Source organism: Thunnus albacares, chromosome 17, assembly GCF_914725855.1.
Source record: "Thunnus albacares chromosome 17, fThuAlb1.1, whole genome shotgun sequence".
Taxonomy (NCBI): domain Eukaryota; kingdom Metazoa; phylum Chordata; class Actinopteri; order Scombriformes; family Scombridae; genus Thunnus; species Thunnus albacares.
Window position 1 is genome coordinate 9,892,808 of NC_058122.1, and position 19,079 is coordinate 9,911,886.

Here is a 19,079-nt window from a genome sequence, read left to right on the forward strand (position 1 = left end):
TCAAATTTTCATACGAATCAAAGTCTGTTTTGCTACAATCTCATGCTGACAGATATATCACTAATTCAATCAATACACGCAAGTAGTTGTATAGTATCATCTTCTCTTTTAATGCTAATCCGCACCTTTTCATGCTCTTCTTAATGATTTCCTGCTTTTTTTGGTTGGAAATGCAACTACCCAGTTCCACCAAGTAAAATTCAAACAGAAATTCATATCTGGAGATTTTGATTTTTTCACTGTATACCAACACATGATTTAAAAAATGGTTGCTATGGCTGCATGAACCACACAGATGACATCACCAATTAAGGACTCATTAAAGGAGAAGGCTATCATTATGCTTAATGTCTTCTTATCGTTGAAAAATCCATAAAAACACCAAAACCAAAAATGTGGTTGTCTCTTAATACTTTCCAACTTCTCTACTCTTTCTTTGGCACTCAGCCCCAAGTTCAATCATTCCTACAAAATGGAAATCTTTAAAAACAGGTCACAGATATAAAGTTTCATTTTAAAAAATGGCCAAGCAATTCCCTAAAACAGCTGGACACTGTAGTTTCTTGCCAATGTTTCTCAAACAGGAGTCAATAATGCATTTGTTGGGGATTATTATCAAATGAGGATTTACACATATCTGGTGCTCTAGAGCACTGGTTCCCAACCTGGGGGTCCTGACCCCCACTAGGGGTCGCCAAAGCTTCACCCTTGATTTTAAAATTTATTTCAACACTTAAATTAAATTGTTATCTTTAAAGTGTATATCCATAGTTATTTAGAAAAATAAATAAAGATTTGTTGCACGACTTTAATCCTGCAAGCCCAACAACCAGCACAAAGTTGAAGGTCTCAGGCACATTGACTGTGTGTGCATCTCTATGCCCACCTACTATTTTGGTTCATATATGTGCTGCAGTGTAAAGTGCAAAAGAGCTGAGTAAAGGCAACTATAGCTCAACAGACAGAAGGATGCTTCTTCAGGAAATCATATTGTAGTCTTGAAGGTGCAGTGGCACGATGTGAACTCACATCAGCACACATCTGCAGCCACAGGCAGATGGTGTGAGGTCTTTAACATTTAATTAGTACAATGATGATAGAAATAGATAATAATAAAAGCAGTGAACCCGTTTATGATCACATTAGACTGATGATATTCCAGCCAATTCTCACATTGTAAATGGTCACACAAAAAGAAAGCTGGAAAAGAGGCTATTGCTGAGCAGGATTAATGAGTGGCAGTAACCTGATGTGTTGATGTGTTTTTAATAGTTTTTGGACAATAATGGAGGTCTGTGGCACAGAGGAAAAAAAGCTATGAGAGACTACACAGGAAATATTGGTTAGAAGGATGAATTCATTCTTGGTTTTGGTCTTTTCATGGGATTTGTTGATAATAATAAGACTGTAGAATGCACCTCTCTTTATCCTTTAATGTGGCCCAGTTTGATTGGATGATAAAAGTAACAGTGGAGTTGCAGAAGGTAATTGTGGCCTTAGCTCTTCCTGTTGCACGCATCAAGGTGTAAAGCATCATCAATCAGAGCTCTGCCTTGTGTCTGCCAGTTGGGAAATTCATTATACCTCCTACCTTTTAAATGGACGGATTTGTATCGAACCGTCCTGATGTATGGAGCACCAATCAGCCTCATGCAATGAAATAAAGCGATGCACACACACACACACACACACACACACACACACACATATATAGAGGATGGGGCGGAGGGAACAGAGATAGATGGCTGCTTTTATTTCTCTCTCAGTGGTTGAGAATCTAAATCAGAAATAGACAAACAAACAGTTAAAAGCACACACATACATGCACGCAAACGGACGCACGCACACACATGCGCACACACGCGCGCGCGCACACACACACACACACACACACACACACACACACACACACACACACACAGGGAGAGTCATTAAGACTTGTGTGTTGGACCTTTAGGTCAGAGTGTTCATCATGATGATGTGTGAGTAACAAATGCACTGAGAATCTTTAAAACTATTAGGCACCAACACACATATGCATGCACACAAATGCACACACACACAAACACACACACACACACACACGCACACACACACACACAAATATTTTACAGTACATACTGTAATATGCCTACAGTATGTTTAATTTGGGTGAGCCACGTAGGATCAATGAAATAGGATCAATCAGTACATTATGATAAATGATTGGACATAAAATCTCCTAAAATTGGACAAAGCTTAGTTGGTGTCGGAAATATTTTAGGTGGGACAAATGAATAAAAAAAAAAAAAAAGAAACCAGTCCATGACACTATCATGCCAATGAAAATTATGATACTAATCTGATATGTGTTCAAATTCAGCAAAAGTTTGCACTCCAGTGGAAGAAAACAGTGTTGGAACCACCTCATGTCTTGATCATTTTGGTATTTTCAGCTTAGACCCCACAAACAACCCTGAATTTGTTTTGGGAAAACAACCACATTGCAATTCTTTTTTTGAGGCAGGGCACCTTACTAAAATTCAGTGCAGGAGAGGTGCACCTGTTTCCTCTTATGAACAGATTTAATACCATTGCAAATGTTAAATACAGTATATTTTTGGAGCTAGCATTCAGCAGGCATTAAATGAACTGCTTGTTAGTGGATATACAATTAATGAATCCCAGTATTGACTAAATCTAGTCAAAGCCTGATACAGCCTTTTATCTGTATCATAGACCTTAATTGTTGTCCAAAAACTACTAAAACACATCAACGAGCCACATCATTGTACAGTACTTGGTGACATGTTCCTTCATTAAGATGAACATGGGCACTGTATTTTGGGTCAATCCTACATATATGTCCTGCTGTCAGAAATACTGAAAAGAGCACCAAATATGTTTTAATCCATAATTGAAAATAGACTCAAGCAAATGCACTATTTGCTCCTGTTTGAGTAATTTTTCCGAAAAACTGCAGTGTTCAGCTGTTGTAAGTAGTTTTTTAGGCTTCTTAAAAAATGAAAGTATATACTTGTGACCAATTTTAAAAGATTTACAGTTCATCTTTAGTTGGAATGAATGGGCTTAGAGCTGAGTACCTCAGACAGAAACTTTTGAGATGAACAGAAATATTTGGTCTTTTCATTGGCATTCAGGTGCTGATAATAACAAAAATATACAGTAGACTATTGCCAGCCTTATCCATGTATTTTCTTATTGTATGTAGTAGCATAATTACTGAACCTCCATCAAGGTTATGTTCTTGGACCTGTTTATTGTCTGTCTGTCCTTTAGGAGTGTAACTCAAATACTTTCCCTTCGTTTTTTGGCTGTAATAAAATTTAAATAGGGCATTTGAAAAAATTCTCATGAAATACTACATTTCGATTTTCAGTGATTATCCAGTACTTTATGTATTCTGATGCAGATCAACTTGGACATTTGGACATTTATCCTATTAACATCTGGTGGCCTATCTAAATAAAAATGTTAAAAATGGTCAAAACTTTTAGGTGGGTGTACATGTGACTTTCTCATGTTATTCTTAGCCTACACTGAGGTTTTGGTGACTTGCCTCCAAATGTTGTATCAGTGAGTGAGTCAGGAGCTGTCACACAGACTTATGTCAAGTGTCACAAGCAGCCTATGATCTCATCATGGAGAAATCAGTGCAAGACCCCCTCCACACACACACACACACACACACACACACACACACACACACACACACACACACACACACACACACACACACACACATATGGTCATTCAGGACAACACAATGTAATGTAAACGAGCAACAGTTAACAAATGAATTTAAGGGCATCATACAGAATGTGGTGATGGAAGCCTGTAGTTGTTTTTCTTGAGAGGCCACTGTGTTTGAGTAGCTGTTGTTCTGTTTTATTGTTTTATTGTGATTTTTTGTATATCATGTTGTATATGTTGCATTTTAATATGTTGTGATTTTGTACAGCTGCTACCTTGGCCAGATGTCAATGGGAGTTCCTGGTAAAATAAAGGTAAAATAATAATAAAAAAAAAAAAAAATCATCACACTGACCGACTTGAAGAGGTAGCTCCATTTGTTTTATGAATTATTGTAAAAAGCTGTGAACAACACAGGCTACAGGAGACTGTAGGTTAGATTAAATCTCCTCATTTAACTTTTGTTCTTTCCCATTTCATTTAGTCTCATGTTCAACTTTCTCTCTTTGACACCTGCTCACTAAATATCTCCATTTCCTTTCCCCTGTCTCTTCCACCTTCTCAATCTATGTTTGTTCATCTCCTTCTGTGACTCCGAGCCATCGTTTTGTGTGAACGAATGTTAATTCTGATTGATTATGCTGCGAACCTCAACTTTAATGATATTTGCCTTCCAGGTTGTGATGACAGAGCTTATTAGCTCTGGACAACACCTTCAAAGGGGACTGAGGAAAGCAGAGATAGAGAAAGACCAGCTAAAACCTTTCAGAAAATGAATTAATTAATTTAAAGGAAGTATTGGTCTTTTCACACATTTCACACAGAAGCTCCTCCCAGAAAACAAGACAAAGTAACATTATTTTGGGGCAACTCTGTAGTTTAAGGGTTAAGACACCAACTATAAACTGGTTATGTCTGGTTAGAGAGACCTTTGTTGCATCTTTCTCTGCCACATTTCCTGTCATTTCTCCATTATCACTAACTAATAAAGGCAAAAACACCAAAAACTTTAAAAAAAATACATTAGTTAAATGGGATGATGAAGCATTGACATTAAATAAAAAGGAAAAAAAAATGAGAGAGTATGTAGCATATACAGTAAAATCTAATGCACAGTACTCAAGCCATCAGTACATATGGGCTTAAAACATTTCCTATAATTACAAGACATTACATAACCAAAATCACTGCCCACATTTCCTCTGAAAGAAAATCTGTGATCCCATTTGAGAGATGACAACAAGTCCATTAAAACAGACACACACAAGTTTGTCAGAATAGAAGAGCACACAATTAATCAATAAACAATTATATGTCACATTTAATTGCTTTAAGAGTCTTCTCAATTCTTGAGATTTTACTCAAACCTGTACACATCCGAATCTCTCGGCTCAGTGATAAAAGTCATCTAAATAATATCCTTATAATATCCTCAAGATGCAACACAAGTAGAGTAGCAACCACGTCACCCATATTACAACACGGTTCCTAACGGCCACTTTCATTACTAAATGTGCACAGTAAAATTCTGGTGACATTTGCTGGCTGGATAAAGTTGTTCCCAATATTATCTCACCTGATCAGATGGGGTTCATAAAAGAACAGGACTAGTTGTTCAGCGTACTTAAAACATTTGGATTTGGACCCAAGAACATGTATTGTATCAAGGTTTATATAGTTCATATAAATAATATTGCTCGACTGTTCCATTTACAGTCTGGAACTAAACAAGGCTGCCCATTCTTGCCATTTCTATTTTTGACATTGTATCTCAGCCACTAGCCATAATAATTTGTGGGAACTGGTGTAATAAAGGAATAATTATTGGTGGTCCTCTCACGAGATTTCAGAATGAGACTTCTCCTTGAGCGAGACTTGGTTATACAGAACAACAAACAGACCAGATCAAATGAAAAGTAAAGAAAAACATTTTATTTCTCTGTATGGTCATTTCCATAATGTTGTCAGACACTTATAATAACAATTTGAGCCTGTCAGTGGTGAAAAAAAGCACTTTTTGTGGACATACATTGATGGGGCCCCAAAGGATTACATTGCAGCCAGTTTTGCAGCTGCCAGCTGAAGTGCTCTTGCTCAATACTTGACAAATTTCAAAAATTGTTGTTCCCGTTAGTCACTTTACACAAAAAATGGAAAAATAGGGTCCAGGTTGAAAAAATACCAAAGTTTCCCTTTAAGGGGACTTGCTTTTTCTTGCCATAAGGAAGGCGAGTCACAACATGAATGTGTAAACAGATTTACGTCCCCAAAACATGAGGAATACCTGGTCTACACACACACACACACACACACACACAGTGGTAGCATCTATCAGGAGACATTTGCCTCACAAAGGTCAGGGTGGCCTGAAGGCAGTTGCAAGCAGAGCCACAGCAAGGCATTATGGGACACAGCGAGTGGGGATGTGTGCATGTTAGTCTGCCTGTGTGTTTTATCTCATGTGTCATGGTGTAGTTTCTCCTACTGGGCCCACTATGCTGCTGCTATCACTTATGTCCAAACACATGCACATATGAACATGCACACATGTATTCGATTTTGTGCACTATTTTTTCTTAGTCAGGCTGAAAACCATGACATCATGATAAAGTTCAGATATATTTAGAAACCACAGAAGAGAGAGACAAACATGTATCACACTTAATACTAAAATACTTAATACTTAATAGCAAAAATATATAATAATGACAAAAATAATAATTGCAACTGTATCATAAACAGGCCCGTCATGTTTGAATAGAGGCATCACGGAACATTTACATAACGAAGACTTGCGTTTGAAAGCCAAGAAGCCGTCACTTTAACAGATAATGAAGGCAGCAATATGTCTGAAAAGGGCTCTTGAGATACACAGTTGCTCAAAAACACATTTTAATATTATTTATGAAAACAGTAGAACAGTGAGTCCAAGGGCTAAAAGACAAAGTAGAGGAGAAACACCTTCACATATCACTGACGCCTGACTAACTGCTCTATTCTGTTCTTTAGAGTGCCAAACTACAAACACACTTTCATTATTTAGCTATACCTCACATCTTACTCTCTCTTTTCGCAACTCTTTGCCTCATTTTCACTCTTCTCAGTCTCTCCTTTGATCTCATCTACCTTTTCCTCGGTCAGCCCGCTCTCTCTGCTATCTATTTATCTTATCTAACTTCACTTATCTTGTCATTTCTCTCTTCTCTCTGTATCTACTTCACTTTATTACTCCTCTCTATCATTATTCTTCCTCCTGGTGCAGAGAAAGTATTTAAACCTCTTCGATGAAAGCCGGCTTGTACTAAAATAAATGAAAGCTCACATCTGCAGAACCTGTCACATTCGAATGTCACATTAGAAAATCAATTCAGGTTAAGGGCTTTCTATGTAGAAGCAGTGCTGTTTTGATCAATTATACAGTGGATCAAAGATTAGCAACACTCATTAACACACTTATGATTTCAAATAAAAGGTCAATATCGACCTTGTTCATCTCATGAAGTTACAGGAGAGTAATAAGGTACGCATACTAAACAGTAAAAATATTCCACTAACAAAAACAAATAGTGCCTCAAAACAAGGTTAAAAAGGACACAAACACAAACAACAATGTGTGTCCAGGTGCCCCTACAATTGCGACAAGCTGGTCATGATGTGCCAGCTGTTTGTCCTTGATCTAACTCTCTGTCCTACACACCATAAAAAACAAGCCCATTGCAAAATACATAGACAGCTGAATTAACAAAAAACAATCAAGAGTGCTTTGGTGTAATCTTAACTGCTATAAAAATTATTTGTTTTCTGATCTGCCACAGTTATAGTTAAGTTTTGGTTAGTTTTAGGCTTGGTTATGGTTGAGGGAAGATCGAGGTTTGCGTTTAAAAAACGACTGGGTGTTGCATCACTCTTCCTAATTGCTCTGCTGTTTCTATCTAAGATAAAATGCCCCATAATCTGTCCCTAATCAGTTGGTGTGTGGTCCAAAAGCTGCATGCGAGTGGCCAAACCAGCCCCATGCAAACACACAAACACATACATTCAGAATATAAAGCGTTTTGTCAACTAGAAATCAGAGAACAAGAGGAGGGAGTGAGCAAGGGAGAGGAAAGGAAGTTGAAAAGCCGAGCAAATTGGACTGCTTGTTTCCTCAGAGCGCCTCTGACAGCTCAGTGTGGGTGACTGTGCCTCTTTCTCTCTCCCTCTCTCTCTCTCTCCCTGCGTCTACCTCTCTCGCTCTCTCTGATTACCTCTTTCTAGGCGAAGGAGAAGAGAAGCCGGGAAAGAGGGAAGAGAGAGGAAGAAGCTAGTTTCCACGGTGATGGCTGATGAAAGAGAACGAGACAGGTTCTGCTTGGTTGCACACCTCTTCTCTTCCTCTCTCTTCTCTGACTCCCCCCTTTTTCTCAGTCTGTTCTTCCTCAGACGCCCGTATTCGCCCTCTCGTTTTCCAGAAACACGTTTCTGTTTCAAATTTTCTCATTGTCCATTCTTTAGCTCCTTGTCTCCATTCTCATTTCAAAAACATCCATTCATCCCTTTTCAATCTCCCTTCATCTTCTCTCGTCTCTTATCATATTATACATTACATTATACACTCTTGTTTCCAGCATTCTTCTACACCACACGGTCAAAAGTATGTGGACACATACTTTAAAATGCTTCAAACAGACTCACTCTTCTTATTATTCTGGTTTTTGTAACCCTAGACACATACTTTTTGGCCTGTATCTCTCTTCATCCCTTTTCTTCTCATGCTCTTTTACTGTAAAACAACTTGCCTCTTATCTTCACATTCACAGTTTGCCCTCCATCTCTCTCCACTCCTTTCCCTGCCAGGTGTGGTCAAACATTCCTTCCCTGTGCTTCATCTTCTTTTCCTCCTTCCATCTGGCTCTCCTGCCATTTCTCACTTCATCATTTAACTCCCAAGGCTCAATCAAACTTTTCATCTCTTGCTTTATCTCCTCCCCTCCTCTTTTAGCCCTCCTTCCCTCATCCTCTCCCTTCCCTTGATACTTCCTTTTGGCTAAATGTCCCTTGGCTCTGTCTAAGACTTACCCTCCCCTCTTTTCAAGGCCTGGGGGAGACCGCATTTATTTTACATACTTTTCCAACCTGTGTAACAACTCTTCCCCCTTTATCATTTTCTTAACAGGCCTGGTCGAACACTATCCGTCTTCACCCATCTCGCCCCACTCCCTCTTAGCCATTATCACCTTTTTCGGTTTCTCCATTCATCCTTTGCACACCGTCTTCCTCTGCTCGCTCTGTCTTTCTTTTAATAGGGGATTGATCATTACCTACCCTGGCTACACACCTCCTTTCTTTAGTCTCCCTTTCTCCATCTTTTCTTCCATCCTTCCCTGTCTTCCTACCTCCTACACAGAAAAATAACAGCACGCATTAAACCAAATGTGGATATTTGGACATGGAGGGACAAATAAAAAATAAATTGAATAAAACACTGTTGTAGGGCTGCAACAAACAATTATTTTCCGATTATTTATTAGATTAATTGGTGAAATATAGATGAATCGTTTTGGCCTATAAAACATGAAAAAACATTGAAACATGGTTGTCACAACTTTCTAGAGCTCAAAGTGACATAATCAAATGTGTTTTTTTTGTCTGAGCAACAGTCCAAAACCCAAAGATATTCATTGTACTGCTACTACTAATGTTAGATAATCTATTGATTGACTAATTGTTGCAGCTATAAACTGTTGTATCCAATAAATATGGGTGAATGAGAAAAAAAAATGCTCAGTTTGAGCAGTCACTTCAATCTTCCTCCTTATTTTTTCATTCCTCTTTTCTTCCATCTCTTTGCTCTCAATCCCCAGTGACCCTTATTATCCTACACTACTCATAGTCTACTGTACTTCTCCCCATCTTTATCCTCCCTTCTCTCTCTTTATTCTCAGGTGATCATTTAGACAAACCCTTTCTTTCTCTATCTATTACCTATCTCTCACTAACCCTTCCTCTTGCCCCCTCTATCTTTACCTTGGCCCCTCTCTGTCAGGTGATTGTTTTTATCCTAGACACGGTCAACACCCCACATCTTTAATTAATGCCTATCTCTCTATGCTGTGACCTCCTTTTTCACGCTGTCCTTCATTACCCACCTCCCTCTTTCTTCACTCTCTCCTTCCTCCCACAGCTACCTGGGTGATCATTTTTGTCCCTGTCTCTGTTTAAAACCCTCTCCCATCTCTTTCTCTCTCTCTCTGTCTCTTACCAGGTGATCATTTAGATCCCCAGCATGGTAAAACACTCCACAGAGATTCACCTGAAACAGAGGCCATGCACAGCTCATCCATCACTTTCTACCCTCCACCCCTCTCCCCTGCTTCATTCATGCACGTTCCGGTCTCTCTCCATTCATGCTCTGTCTCCATCCTCCACCTAAACCCATCCTTCCTTCTCTGCTCATTCCTTGGCTTTCTAGTGCTCATTTATCACATAACACTTCAGTACACCTGCACAACATTCACTGCATGCAAGAAACCCCAACCTGACCACACACAAACTGTCGGTGTAGAAGAACCGCGCAGATAATATCAGGATTATAGGATATATTAAAGCCTCTATTGATATAGACCCCTATTTACACCTCATACTAACATGTGATCTGTATCTGGATACATGATCTGGATAATACTCATGGGCTTTTGCATTCACAATGATATTAATGAATGTTCTTGTTATATCAATTCTGCTCGCATTTTGATTGAATCTCAACATACAGATTAGGTAAGCAGAGCTGATAGTCTTACCAGCAAACATGGCACATCCCAGGTGAAGGGGAATGATGCTGCTGTATGGGCTCTAGGTATCAAAACTGATCTACCAGAAGCACAGATATTGTCTTTTTTATTCTATGAATTCTTCTTTCAAAACTCTCATTTCCCACAGCGCAACTCGACCGCCGACAGTTGGGTCGCAAATTTGGGTGTTTTATGCTAATAGCCACGAATGTGGCCTCGAGCCACTAGCCTGAAGCAGAGATGAGGAGCGGGCTACAGGGGTCTGTTAACCTCACTTCTTCTTCTTCTTCTTCTAACTCCAAACCCCTGGATTTTTTTTTTATTTTCAAATTTGTAGTCTTCAGCCCCAAACGTCACTTGAGGCAATTTATCAGATTCCGCACAGCTCCCTCTGGATCCACAAAAGGCTTTATACAACTTTTCCCCCATTGCAGTTATACTCCTCAAGACCTGTAAACAGACTTTGATGTGTAAAATGCAGTTCCCCTTTAACATAATCTTATCAGCTTGATAACTCATGACTTTTCCATATTTTATGAGAATTGCCGATAAACTATATGATTTTGAACTGAAGTTTCAGAAAACCACTACAGACGATGTTACACCACTTCTGTTTGGCATCTCAGAGACCTCAGCTGTAAAATACAGTTCAATACAATGGATTCTTTATATGCACTATATCTGTGACTGGTGTTAGTTTTTACACAATACTACCCTCCAAAATCCCAAATAAGTCTATTTGGATTCTAAAACCTCCCCTGGAACATGCAGGATAACATATTATGGCTACATTTCTTTGTCTATACAGTAAATGTCAAACAAAAGGAATTTACAGCATATTGTTCACGCATAGCCCATACAACATTAAATATTTCATTATTTGGTGTGATAACAATGCTTTATGATGATAGTATTGTATTTTGCCACCTTCATGGAATGTACAAGCTCAGTTTGTGGCAAAAGGAAGCGTTACCTCTTAGATACTTCTCTACATTTTGGGTTTTAAAAAGGTCAGAAGGAAGAATGAATGGTGAATGGTAAATGGACTGTATTTATATAGCACCTTTCTAGTCCTCCGACCACTCAAAGTGCTTTACTCTGCATGCCAACAGTCACCCATTCGCACACACATTCATACACTGATGGCAGAGGCTGCCGTGTAAGGTGCCAACCTGCTCATCAAAAAAGAAAGAAGAAAACAAATATTGGAAGGCTTATATTTATATATATATATATTACAGTTATTGTATTACTTTTACACATTCAGCAGTGGAGTCTAAACAATGATGAAGTGAAACCAATTTCAACAAAACACAAAGGATAAAAATGCAGCCAAAATGTAGGCTACAGATTGCATTTATACCTGGCTTAGATCCAATGACAATGCGAGTCAGGCCTTCTATAAACATGCTTTTAGCTTCATCCAGGTAAGATATCCTGATATAAGTTGCAGGTGTAAATGGGGTCATAAGCTATCATGGGACTCAAAATGCCCAATTACACCACACAAGACTAATGTAGTCACCTTTAACTCATGCATGAATGATGTTTGAAGGTTTTCTTTGATAAAAGGTTTTTTTCTCTCTGTCCCCATATTGTCTGTGGAAGAAACTGTAAAATGTACTGTATGCTGCAGGACGTATGCATGACTGCTCTATACGTTTAAGAACACTAGCACATACATGATGTTACTCTACCCCCCTCTCTTGTTCTGTCGCTCATTCACTCACTCTCTGATGTACAAGCCACATGTACACCAGTAGGAGACATCCATTTCCTGTCAATTTATGAGGCGTTTATGAATTATAAAACCGCGACAACAAGGGAAATGGGAATGAAGGGGGAGGGGATGAGATGGGCAGAAAAGGGAAAGAGATAAGAGAACTTATTCACTTTAGTTGTGTGTTTGTGTGAGTGAGTATGTGTGCATCTGCATGTTGTTTCGTCTGTCGCATGTGAGCCTGTGAGCCTGTGAGCATGTGTGCATGTGTGCATACACTGACATTGTGCTGACACTGTGTGAACTTGGTGTACTGCTCCCACAGCTGTGCTTATTTGGTGGCTTGGGAATATCCAAAACATCCTCATAATTAAACGACCACATAGGTCGTTTGTACCATGCACTCCAGAAGAACCCATGGGAGTGTTTTCAGAATGACCCATTGGAGCATAATATGCTGCTTTCCAAAAGTGTTACAAATCACTGTTAAAAATAATTATATTTTATGGTGCTGTGGTTAAGGTCTGGTCAGGTTTAGGCACAAAAACCAATAGGTTAGGGTTAGGATTAGGGTTAGGGGTTAGGTTTGGGTTAGGGTTAGGGAAAGATAATGGATTGGGTTAAAATGATCATTTGAAACGTGGTTTCTACTTCCTTACAGTTATGCAACCTTCGTCATGGCAACAGTAAACACCACGACAATTGTTACGATTTGTAAAGAACTGTCTCAACTCGTGGCTGGAAACATGCAGCTAAGTCCACTTTTTGCCATCTAATTATCTAGCCATCCATCCATCCAACTTTTAGACCTATACTGTTGTTTTTCTTGTGAGGACAGGTTGGAATATCCTAGAATTTTTATATTTATTCATTCAATCACAAGTGTATGTGTGTTAGTGTGTATGTAAATGAGAGAGTGTGTTCAGTAAAGCCTCATACCTGCACCATCTGGCCCTGTAATAGCCTTCTATGCCCCCCAGAATGAGACGGTTTTGTCTGGCCGCATCAGACACACACAAATGATACACACACACACTTTTTCTTGAGGCAATGTAAAATCTCTTTGATGGTAATTGAAAAACAAAGTTTACTTGCCCTTATGCAGAGAATTTTCAGAGGATCAAAGTCAAATTATCTACAGGAAGTTATAATGTGCCAATCACAGTGAAGCAGGGAAAAAATATACTGTGATGTCCGAACAGGTGATGGTTTTATTTCTCTCAATTTTAAAGAAATAATCCGACATAATCAGACTTGTTTTCTGTCTTGAAATTAGATAAGAGAACTGATATCAGTTTCATCTCAGTGGGTTAAGTAAGAAGATAACTCCAAGACAAGTTTAGCCTCACTTAGCACAAAGAATAGAAGTAGTGGGAAACAAAGACAAAATATACACCTTCAAACTGCTCCAAAATTGTCTTATAAAAGGTTTTATTTGTTAAGTAGGAAGCCACAAATACACCATGACGACTTCTGAGGTGCTGCATGCTGTACCGGGCCCAGCTATTGTTGGTCAAAAGCTCCAATGCATGAACAAATTGCTCATTAAACCACAATGGTTTTTTTTCTGTATGTGTTAAATACACAAGGGACAACCGACAAGGAGTTACTGTTGTGCTGAGCTAAACTAAACATGTCATGGAGGTACCTCTGTACTGAACACACAAAGATTAAACCCATATTAATCCTTTCATCTCACTTTACTGTAGTGTCTTACTTTCTCTGTTAAGAAAGTAAGACACTAAATGACTGAATTTCCAAAAAGTATTTTAAATAGACACATAGTGGCAAGACTAAGAGGAATAACTTCCTTCCAAGGCACACACATGCATACATATCATAGATTCCCAAGCAAACCACTAATCCCATCATGAGTTTCAAATTATTGATCACCTGAGAAGGTAGCTGTGTTGTTGTAGAAATATTTGGTTTTCCACAGTGTTGCTATTATTGGATTTATTAACATGATACTGCAACCAAGCAATCCATGGATTTGACTGTATATCCATGTTTACAATAAGTGATTTGAACTCCCTCCGACATAAAAAAGCCACATCTTAAAATTGATTTATAGCATCTCTGCTTCGTACAAAATTCCACAGGGAAGGCAACATTAAAGGTGGAGAGAAACAGAGAAACAGAGGACAACATGCAGCCAAGGTCAAAGCCTAGACTAAAATCTATGATTCACACACACACACACACACACACACACACACACACACACACACACACACACACACACACACTGAGCACACCAATGCTCCTCTGGTGTTAGATAGACAGAGGCAGACAGTAGGAGAGACAGGATGTGTGTGTTAGACAGGGACACACATCAAACAAACATACACACACCTTTGTTGCAACCTCAAACTTGGTGCCTTGCCGTAGTGATGCACCAACAAGTTGTCCCAGAAACATTTACCATTCCCTGTTATCTCTATTTTATTGTATGATCACTTTGTTTTCTCCTCAGATATTAGAGCTTTCATGTATTTTGTCATTGCAAAGTTTGGAGCCACATAAACTGTGATCAAGCATGCTTTAACTGCTTTCCAATATAAGTAAACTCAAATGAAAAAGGTGACTATTTTATATATGTTATCTGCTTCCATTATCCCTGCCCTCGACTCTTCTCTCAGTCTCTCTTGAACCTGCCCTCTCCACACTATGCACTTATGAAAACAACTATTCTTATTTAATCCACTTCTCTTATTACCACTTCTCGGCCACTTTGGTTTAGATTTTTGCATTCATCTTATAGCTACAAGACATGAGGATTGGAAATCAAATGACTTCATGAATCAGAGAGCTGATCCAAAACTGTGGTCAAAGTACAGTACAGAGTGTAACACATAAGGGATTCAAGTGTCTGAAGCAGTGCAATCTGAGTTGCTGGTAAAAGCACAATTCAATGGGCTAGTCACCTCTGTTATAGGTTTCATAACTTGTAAAACACAGGATTACACCCTTTTTGGGGGGATTTAATGTTTTCTGGTCTTGCTTAAATAATTAAATGATGCAAAATAAGGACTTATAGACCAAGTAAGAAGTGCCAGAAGTTATGTAAAAACTCAAACAACAGTTACACTACTGAGCTGACTACAGAAATGACATTAATATACTTCTGATTAGCAGTAATAACTATGAAATTTGCACTAATGTTACATTCTTACTACACCTAAAGCTACACCTGTGTGACATGACTTCTGATTGGTGGAGCTGACTACAGGTCTTAAGATTTATGTCAGAAATGCAACTGATGCAGCAGGAAGAAGCAACAACCACCACACCTGTGTGATCATGGATGTGGGAGTGCCTTAATATTCAGTTCCTGTAATAGACACTATATTCAGCCTAAAAAATAAATAAATAAATAAATAAAATGAAATAAATCAGTAGATTCTCAATATTCTCAATGGCTAATGCTCATCTGGAGGCAAAAATAGCCTGTTATGATACGATTTCAGTCAATTAAATCAGGGTATGATTTGGGCATGTTTGCAAAAACTGACAGAACCCCTTCAAGCTTCAACTCTCACTGTGGTGGTTGCCAAACCCACCACAGACACGTCCCAGGTTATGCCCAATTTTGTGTTTTCTGGCTCCGAACAAGATAACAAGATGGCTTCAAAAGAATGAATTCCTAACAGCTCTGTGTGCTCGAGTCCCGGCAACAGTGTGCAGTTCCAGGTACTTGTTAGCAGTGCAGCTGACTGGCTAATAACACTGCCAGCTGTCTCTGTTGTGCCTGTTAGTGCTTTATTTGTAGCTTCAGCTATGCAGTGTGATGACAACCAAACAGGAGCAGAACACTATTCTACTCTATTCTGTGGCAGAGGAAAGGATGCAAGGGTGAACTCAGGAAAGGACAGCTTCTTAAGAACTGAGTTACAGGGATTATGGGATGTTGTCACACTCACACGGGCACACACACACACACACACACACACACACACACTGAGCACACCAATGCTCCTCTGGTGTTAGATAGACAGAGGCAGACAGTAGGAGAGACAGGATGTGTGTGTTAGACAGGGACAGAGAAGACTAACACACACGGGTACACACAGGGAAAGAGACTCAGAGAGAAACAGACAGCTACACAAACACATACACACGCGCGCGCGCGCGCGCGCACACACACACACACACACACACACACACACACACAGAAGCAGAGGCAGAGAGACCGACAGCCAGTCAGTCAGACTGATCACGTACCTTCCAGACAGCAGGTTCGCCAGAGGCCGGAGTGCGTCATCACCTCCTCGTTCTTGCGGCTCGTGTCGTTGTCGCCGCTGCTCTTCACGCGGCAGACCCCGCGCGAGTACAGCCAGTAGTCGGTACCGACGGCGATGGTCATGAGGCTGAAGGCGGCGAACGCGCCCACCGTCGTCACGAGCATCTGGACGCCGCGGTCACACATCAGCATCTTCATATAGGCGGCTCCTGTTTGTCTTAATCTTTTTCTTCCTCCTCTCTTTTGTATTCACCCCTTTTATTTCCTTTATATCCCGCGAGACTTGGAGAGTCAGAATGAGTGGTTCAACAGACAGGCACTCAACAACAATAATAATAAAAACAGTAATATATAGAGGTAAAGGATTTTACAAGTATGGGGCGAAAAAGGAAGTACTTGACTGCCTTGTCCGTTGAGTTGACAAGAGGCTCGTGGCAAAGGGCGGGAAGGTGGGAGGGCGGCACGTCACTTTGTCGCGCATCAAAAACCGGTTTTCACCACAAACACCATCACCACCCCCATACACACACACACACACGTGCGCGCGCACACACGCACACACTGGAGGTTTAACGACCACCGGTTGTCCCCAACTACCCGACACTGCCCTCACTCAGTCAGAGCAGTCGGTGTAACGGCGATGCCACATTCTGCGTCTCCTTTCCTCCTTCCGTTTATTCCGTTTATTTGTCCCGGGGTTAAGCAGGGCGAGCTGCGTTACAGCTGCGTTATCCACCAGTAACCGGAGATCTTCTCTCCCTCCTCTTCTTCGCTCCGTTTCCCCTCTATCCTTCCTTCCTTCCTTCTTTCCTTCCTTCCTTCCTTCCCCTCCTCCTATCTTCTCAACTTCTGCTGCTGCTTTTTCCAAAACAGCTCCCTTATTAATCTGTTAACCATTAACAGCCAAGGTCTGCGCGGGGGGACTCCATCTTTAAAACAACAACAAAAAGGGGTGTTAGTTTATTTTCTACACTGATGTCACCGCACAGCATAAGTCAAAAGAGAGAGATTTTTAATGTGTTTCTTCTAAAACATCATTGATTAGGCGGCTCGCCCCTCACTCACCGCTGCGCTGGGTTTCTTGACAGGAGAAGGGTTATCTTCCTTTGACAATCTCTCTTACAGCAGCGGCAGAATATGAGGCGACACAGCGGATTTATTCTTTTTTGTGGTCGGTTTCCTGCTGAATTACTGAATGAATGAAACGATGAATAAAGCCCATACGTCAGCGATGAAGAGAGTGGACCGAGATCCTTCGTGTGTTTTCCACTCCAGCTGTTGACTCACTGACATGTTCTTTTCCTCCTCCTGCTCCTCCTCGATGTCCAGAGTATAGGATACGGAGACTCGTCCAAACACGCAGCCGCTAATATAAATTCAGTTTTAGCAGATTATCTGCAGCAGAGAGACGCGCAGCACGGGTATTTAAGTTAAACAGGCTTTAAAGAGGCACCAAAATGAGACCAAGACGGGATTTATCAATTTTCTTCTCCAAAACAGCCGTGTCGGCTCTCTCTCGCCGCCGAAGTTGAATCACACCGGGACAAACCGGCCGATGAGACGCCTGCTGATAGAGGCTGTAGGACAGATACACCCGCCTGGGTTTGCTCCCGAGAAACGTGCCCGTTGGTACAAATGAAAAAAATGACAGCCGTCGCCTCCTCCTCCTCCTCCTCGTCCTCCTCCTCCTCTTCGTCTTCCTCCTCCTCCTCCTCTCGGTCCAACCAACACAAACTAAAACTAACCGCGCGTCTCCTCAAACTCCGCCTGAGGCCGCGCCGCTCGGCTCGGATTGGGCTCGTGGGTGACAGCGCCCTTTAGGAGCTAATCACGTGCAGTCACTGCTGTATGTCCCGCCCACCACCGCAACGCCGTCAGTATAAAGCACGAGGAGGCTTCGGTCCAGAGATGAGACAATATTTAATGTCAATGAAAGGAGGTCTGGTTCTTATGGGAGGGGTGTTATCAGAGTCACTCTTTATGTTTCTGTAGACAGGCTAATTAGACTGCCAGTTAAAAGCTCAGTGTTTGGACTATATCTACACAAAAGTGTTATAAACACAGTAATGTCGGTCAGGTTTGTTCACAAACTACTGCTGTGCCGCGCCGCTTGCCGCAGGCGCGATACGAGCTTCTGTCGTGTTTGTAGAGCTGTCCGTGGTGCTGAATGTACGACGGGCCGCGCTGTGGCGCTATCCCTGGTGCTGATTCTAACCAAGCGTAGCATTATTCTCCCCTCTGTTTTCCTCTCTCATCCACCAGCCCCTGCACCGCACTGATTAGTTAGAAGAGAGAGTAAGGGAGAGAGAGAGAGGGAGAGAGATTGGCAAGCGATGCATGAAGAATCGCGCCCGGGAGAGAAGCAGAGACGCCACTTAAAGAGCCACGGACCGTTTTTAATGATTCCACTCCAGCGAGGCTTCCACACAAGGCGGTCTGAGCTTCACAGTTCACTTAACACACTGGAGTGTGTGTGTGTGTGTGTGTGTGTGTGTGTGTGTGCGCGCGCGCGCGCATACTATAGGCGCGCTCTTGTGTCGCAGGCGGTTGAACAGATATGACTGTTTTAAAGCTCATTGTATTGCCTGTTTAAACAGCAGTGAGTGGAAGATGTTTTCCTCTCTGAAGACCAATACAGATGATACAATGACAG

General features: G+C 40.8%; 1 protein-coding gene across 1 annotated transcript in view; it reads right to left on the reverse strand.

Annotated features, from left to right (window-relative positions):
* The window catches only part of cacng3b (calcium channel, voltage-dependent, gamma subunit 3b), a 29,530-nt gene extending 11,433 nt beyond the window's left edge, over positions 1–18,097 (reverse strand). The window contains exons 1-2 of the mRNA XM_044332535.1: positions 17,492–18,097; positions 16,408–17,355 (exon numbers count right to left, since the gene is read on the reverse strand). Coding sequence (XP_044188470.1) covers positions 16,408–16,624 — 217 coding nt within the window. The 5' untranslated portion in view covers positions 16,625–17,355; positions 17,492–18,097. The remainder of the gene's footprint in view (positions 1–16,407; positions 17,356–17,491) is intronic.
* Positions 18,098–19,079: the final 982 nt, after the last annotated feature.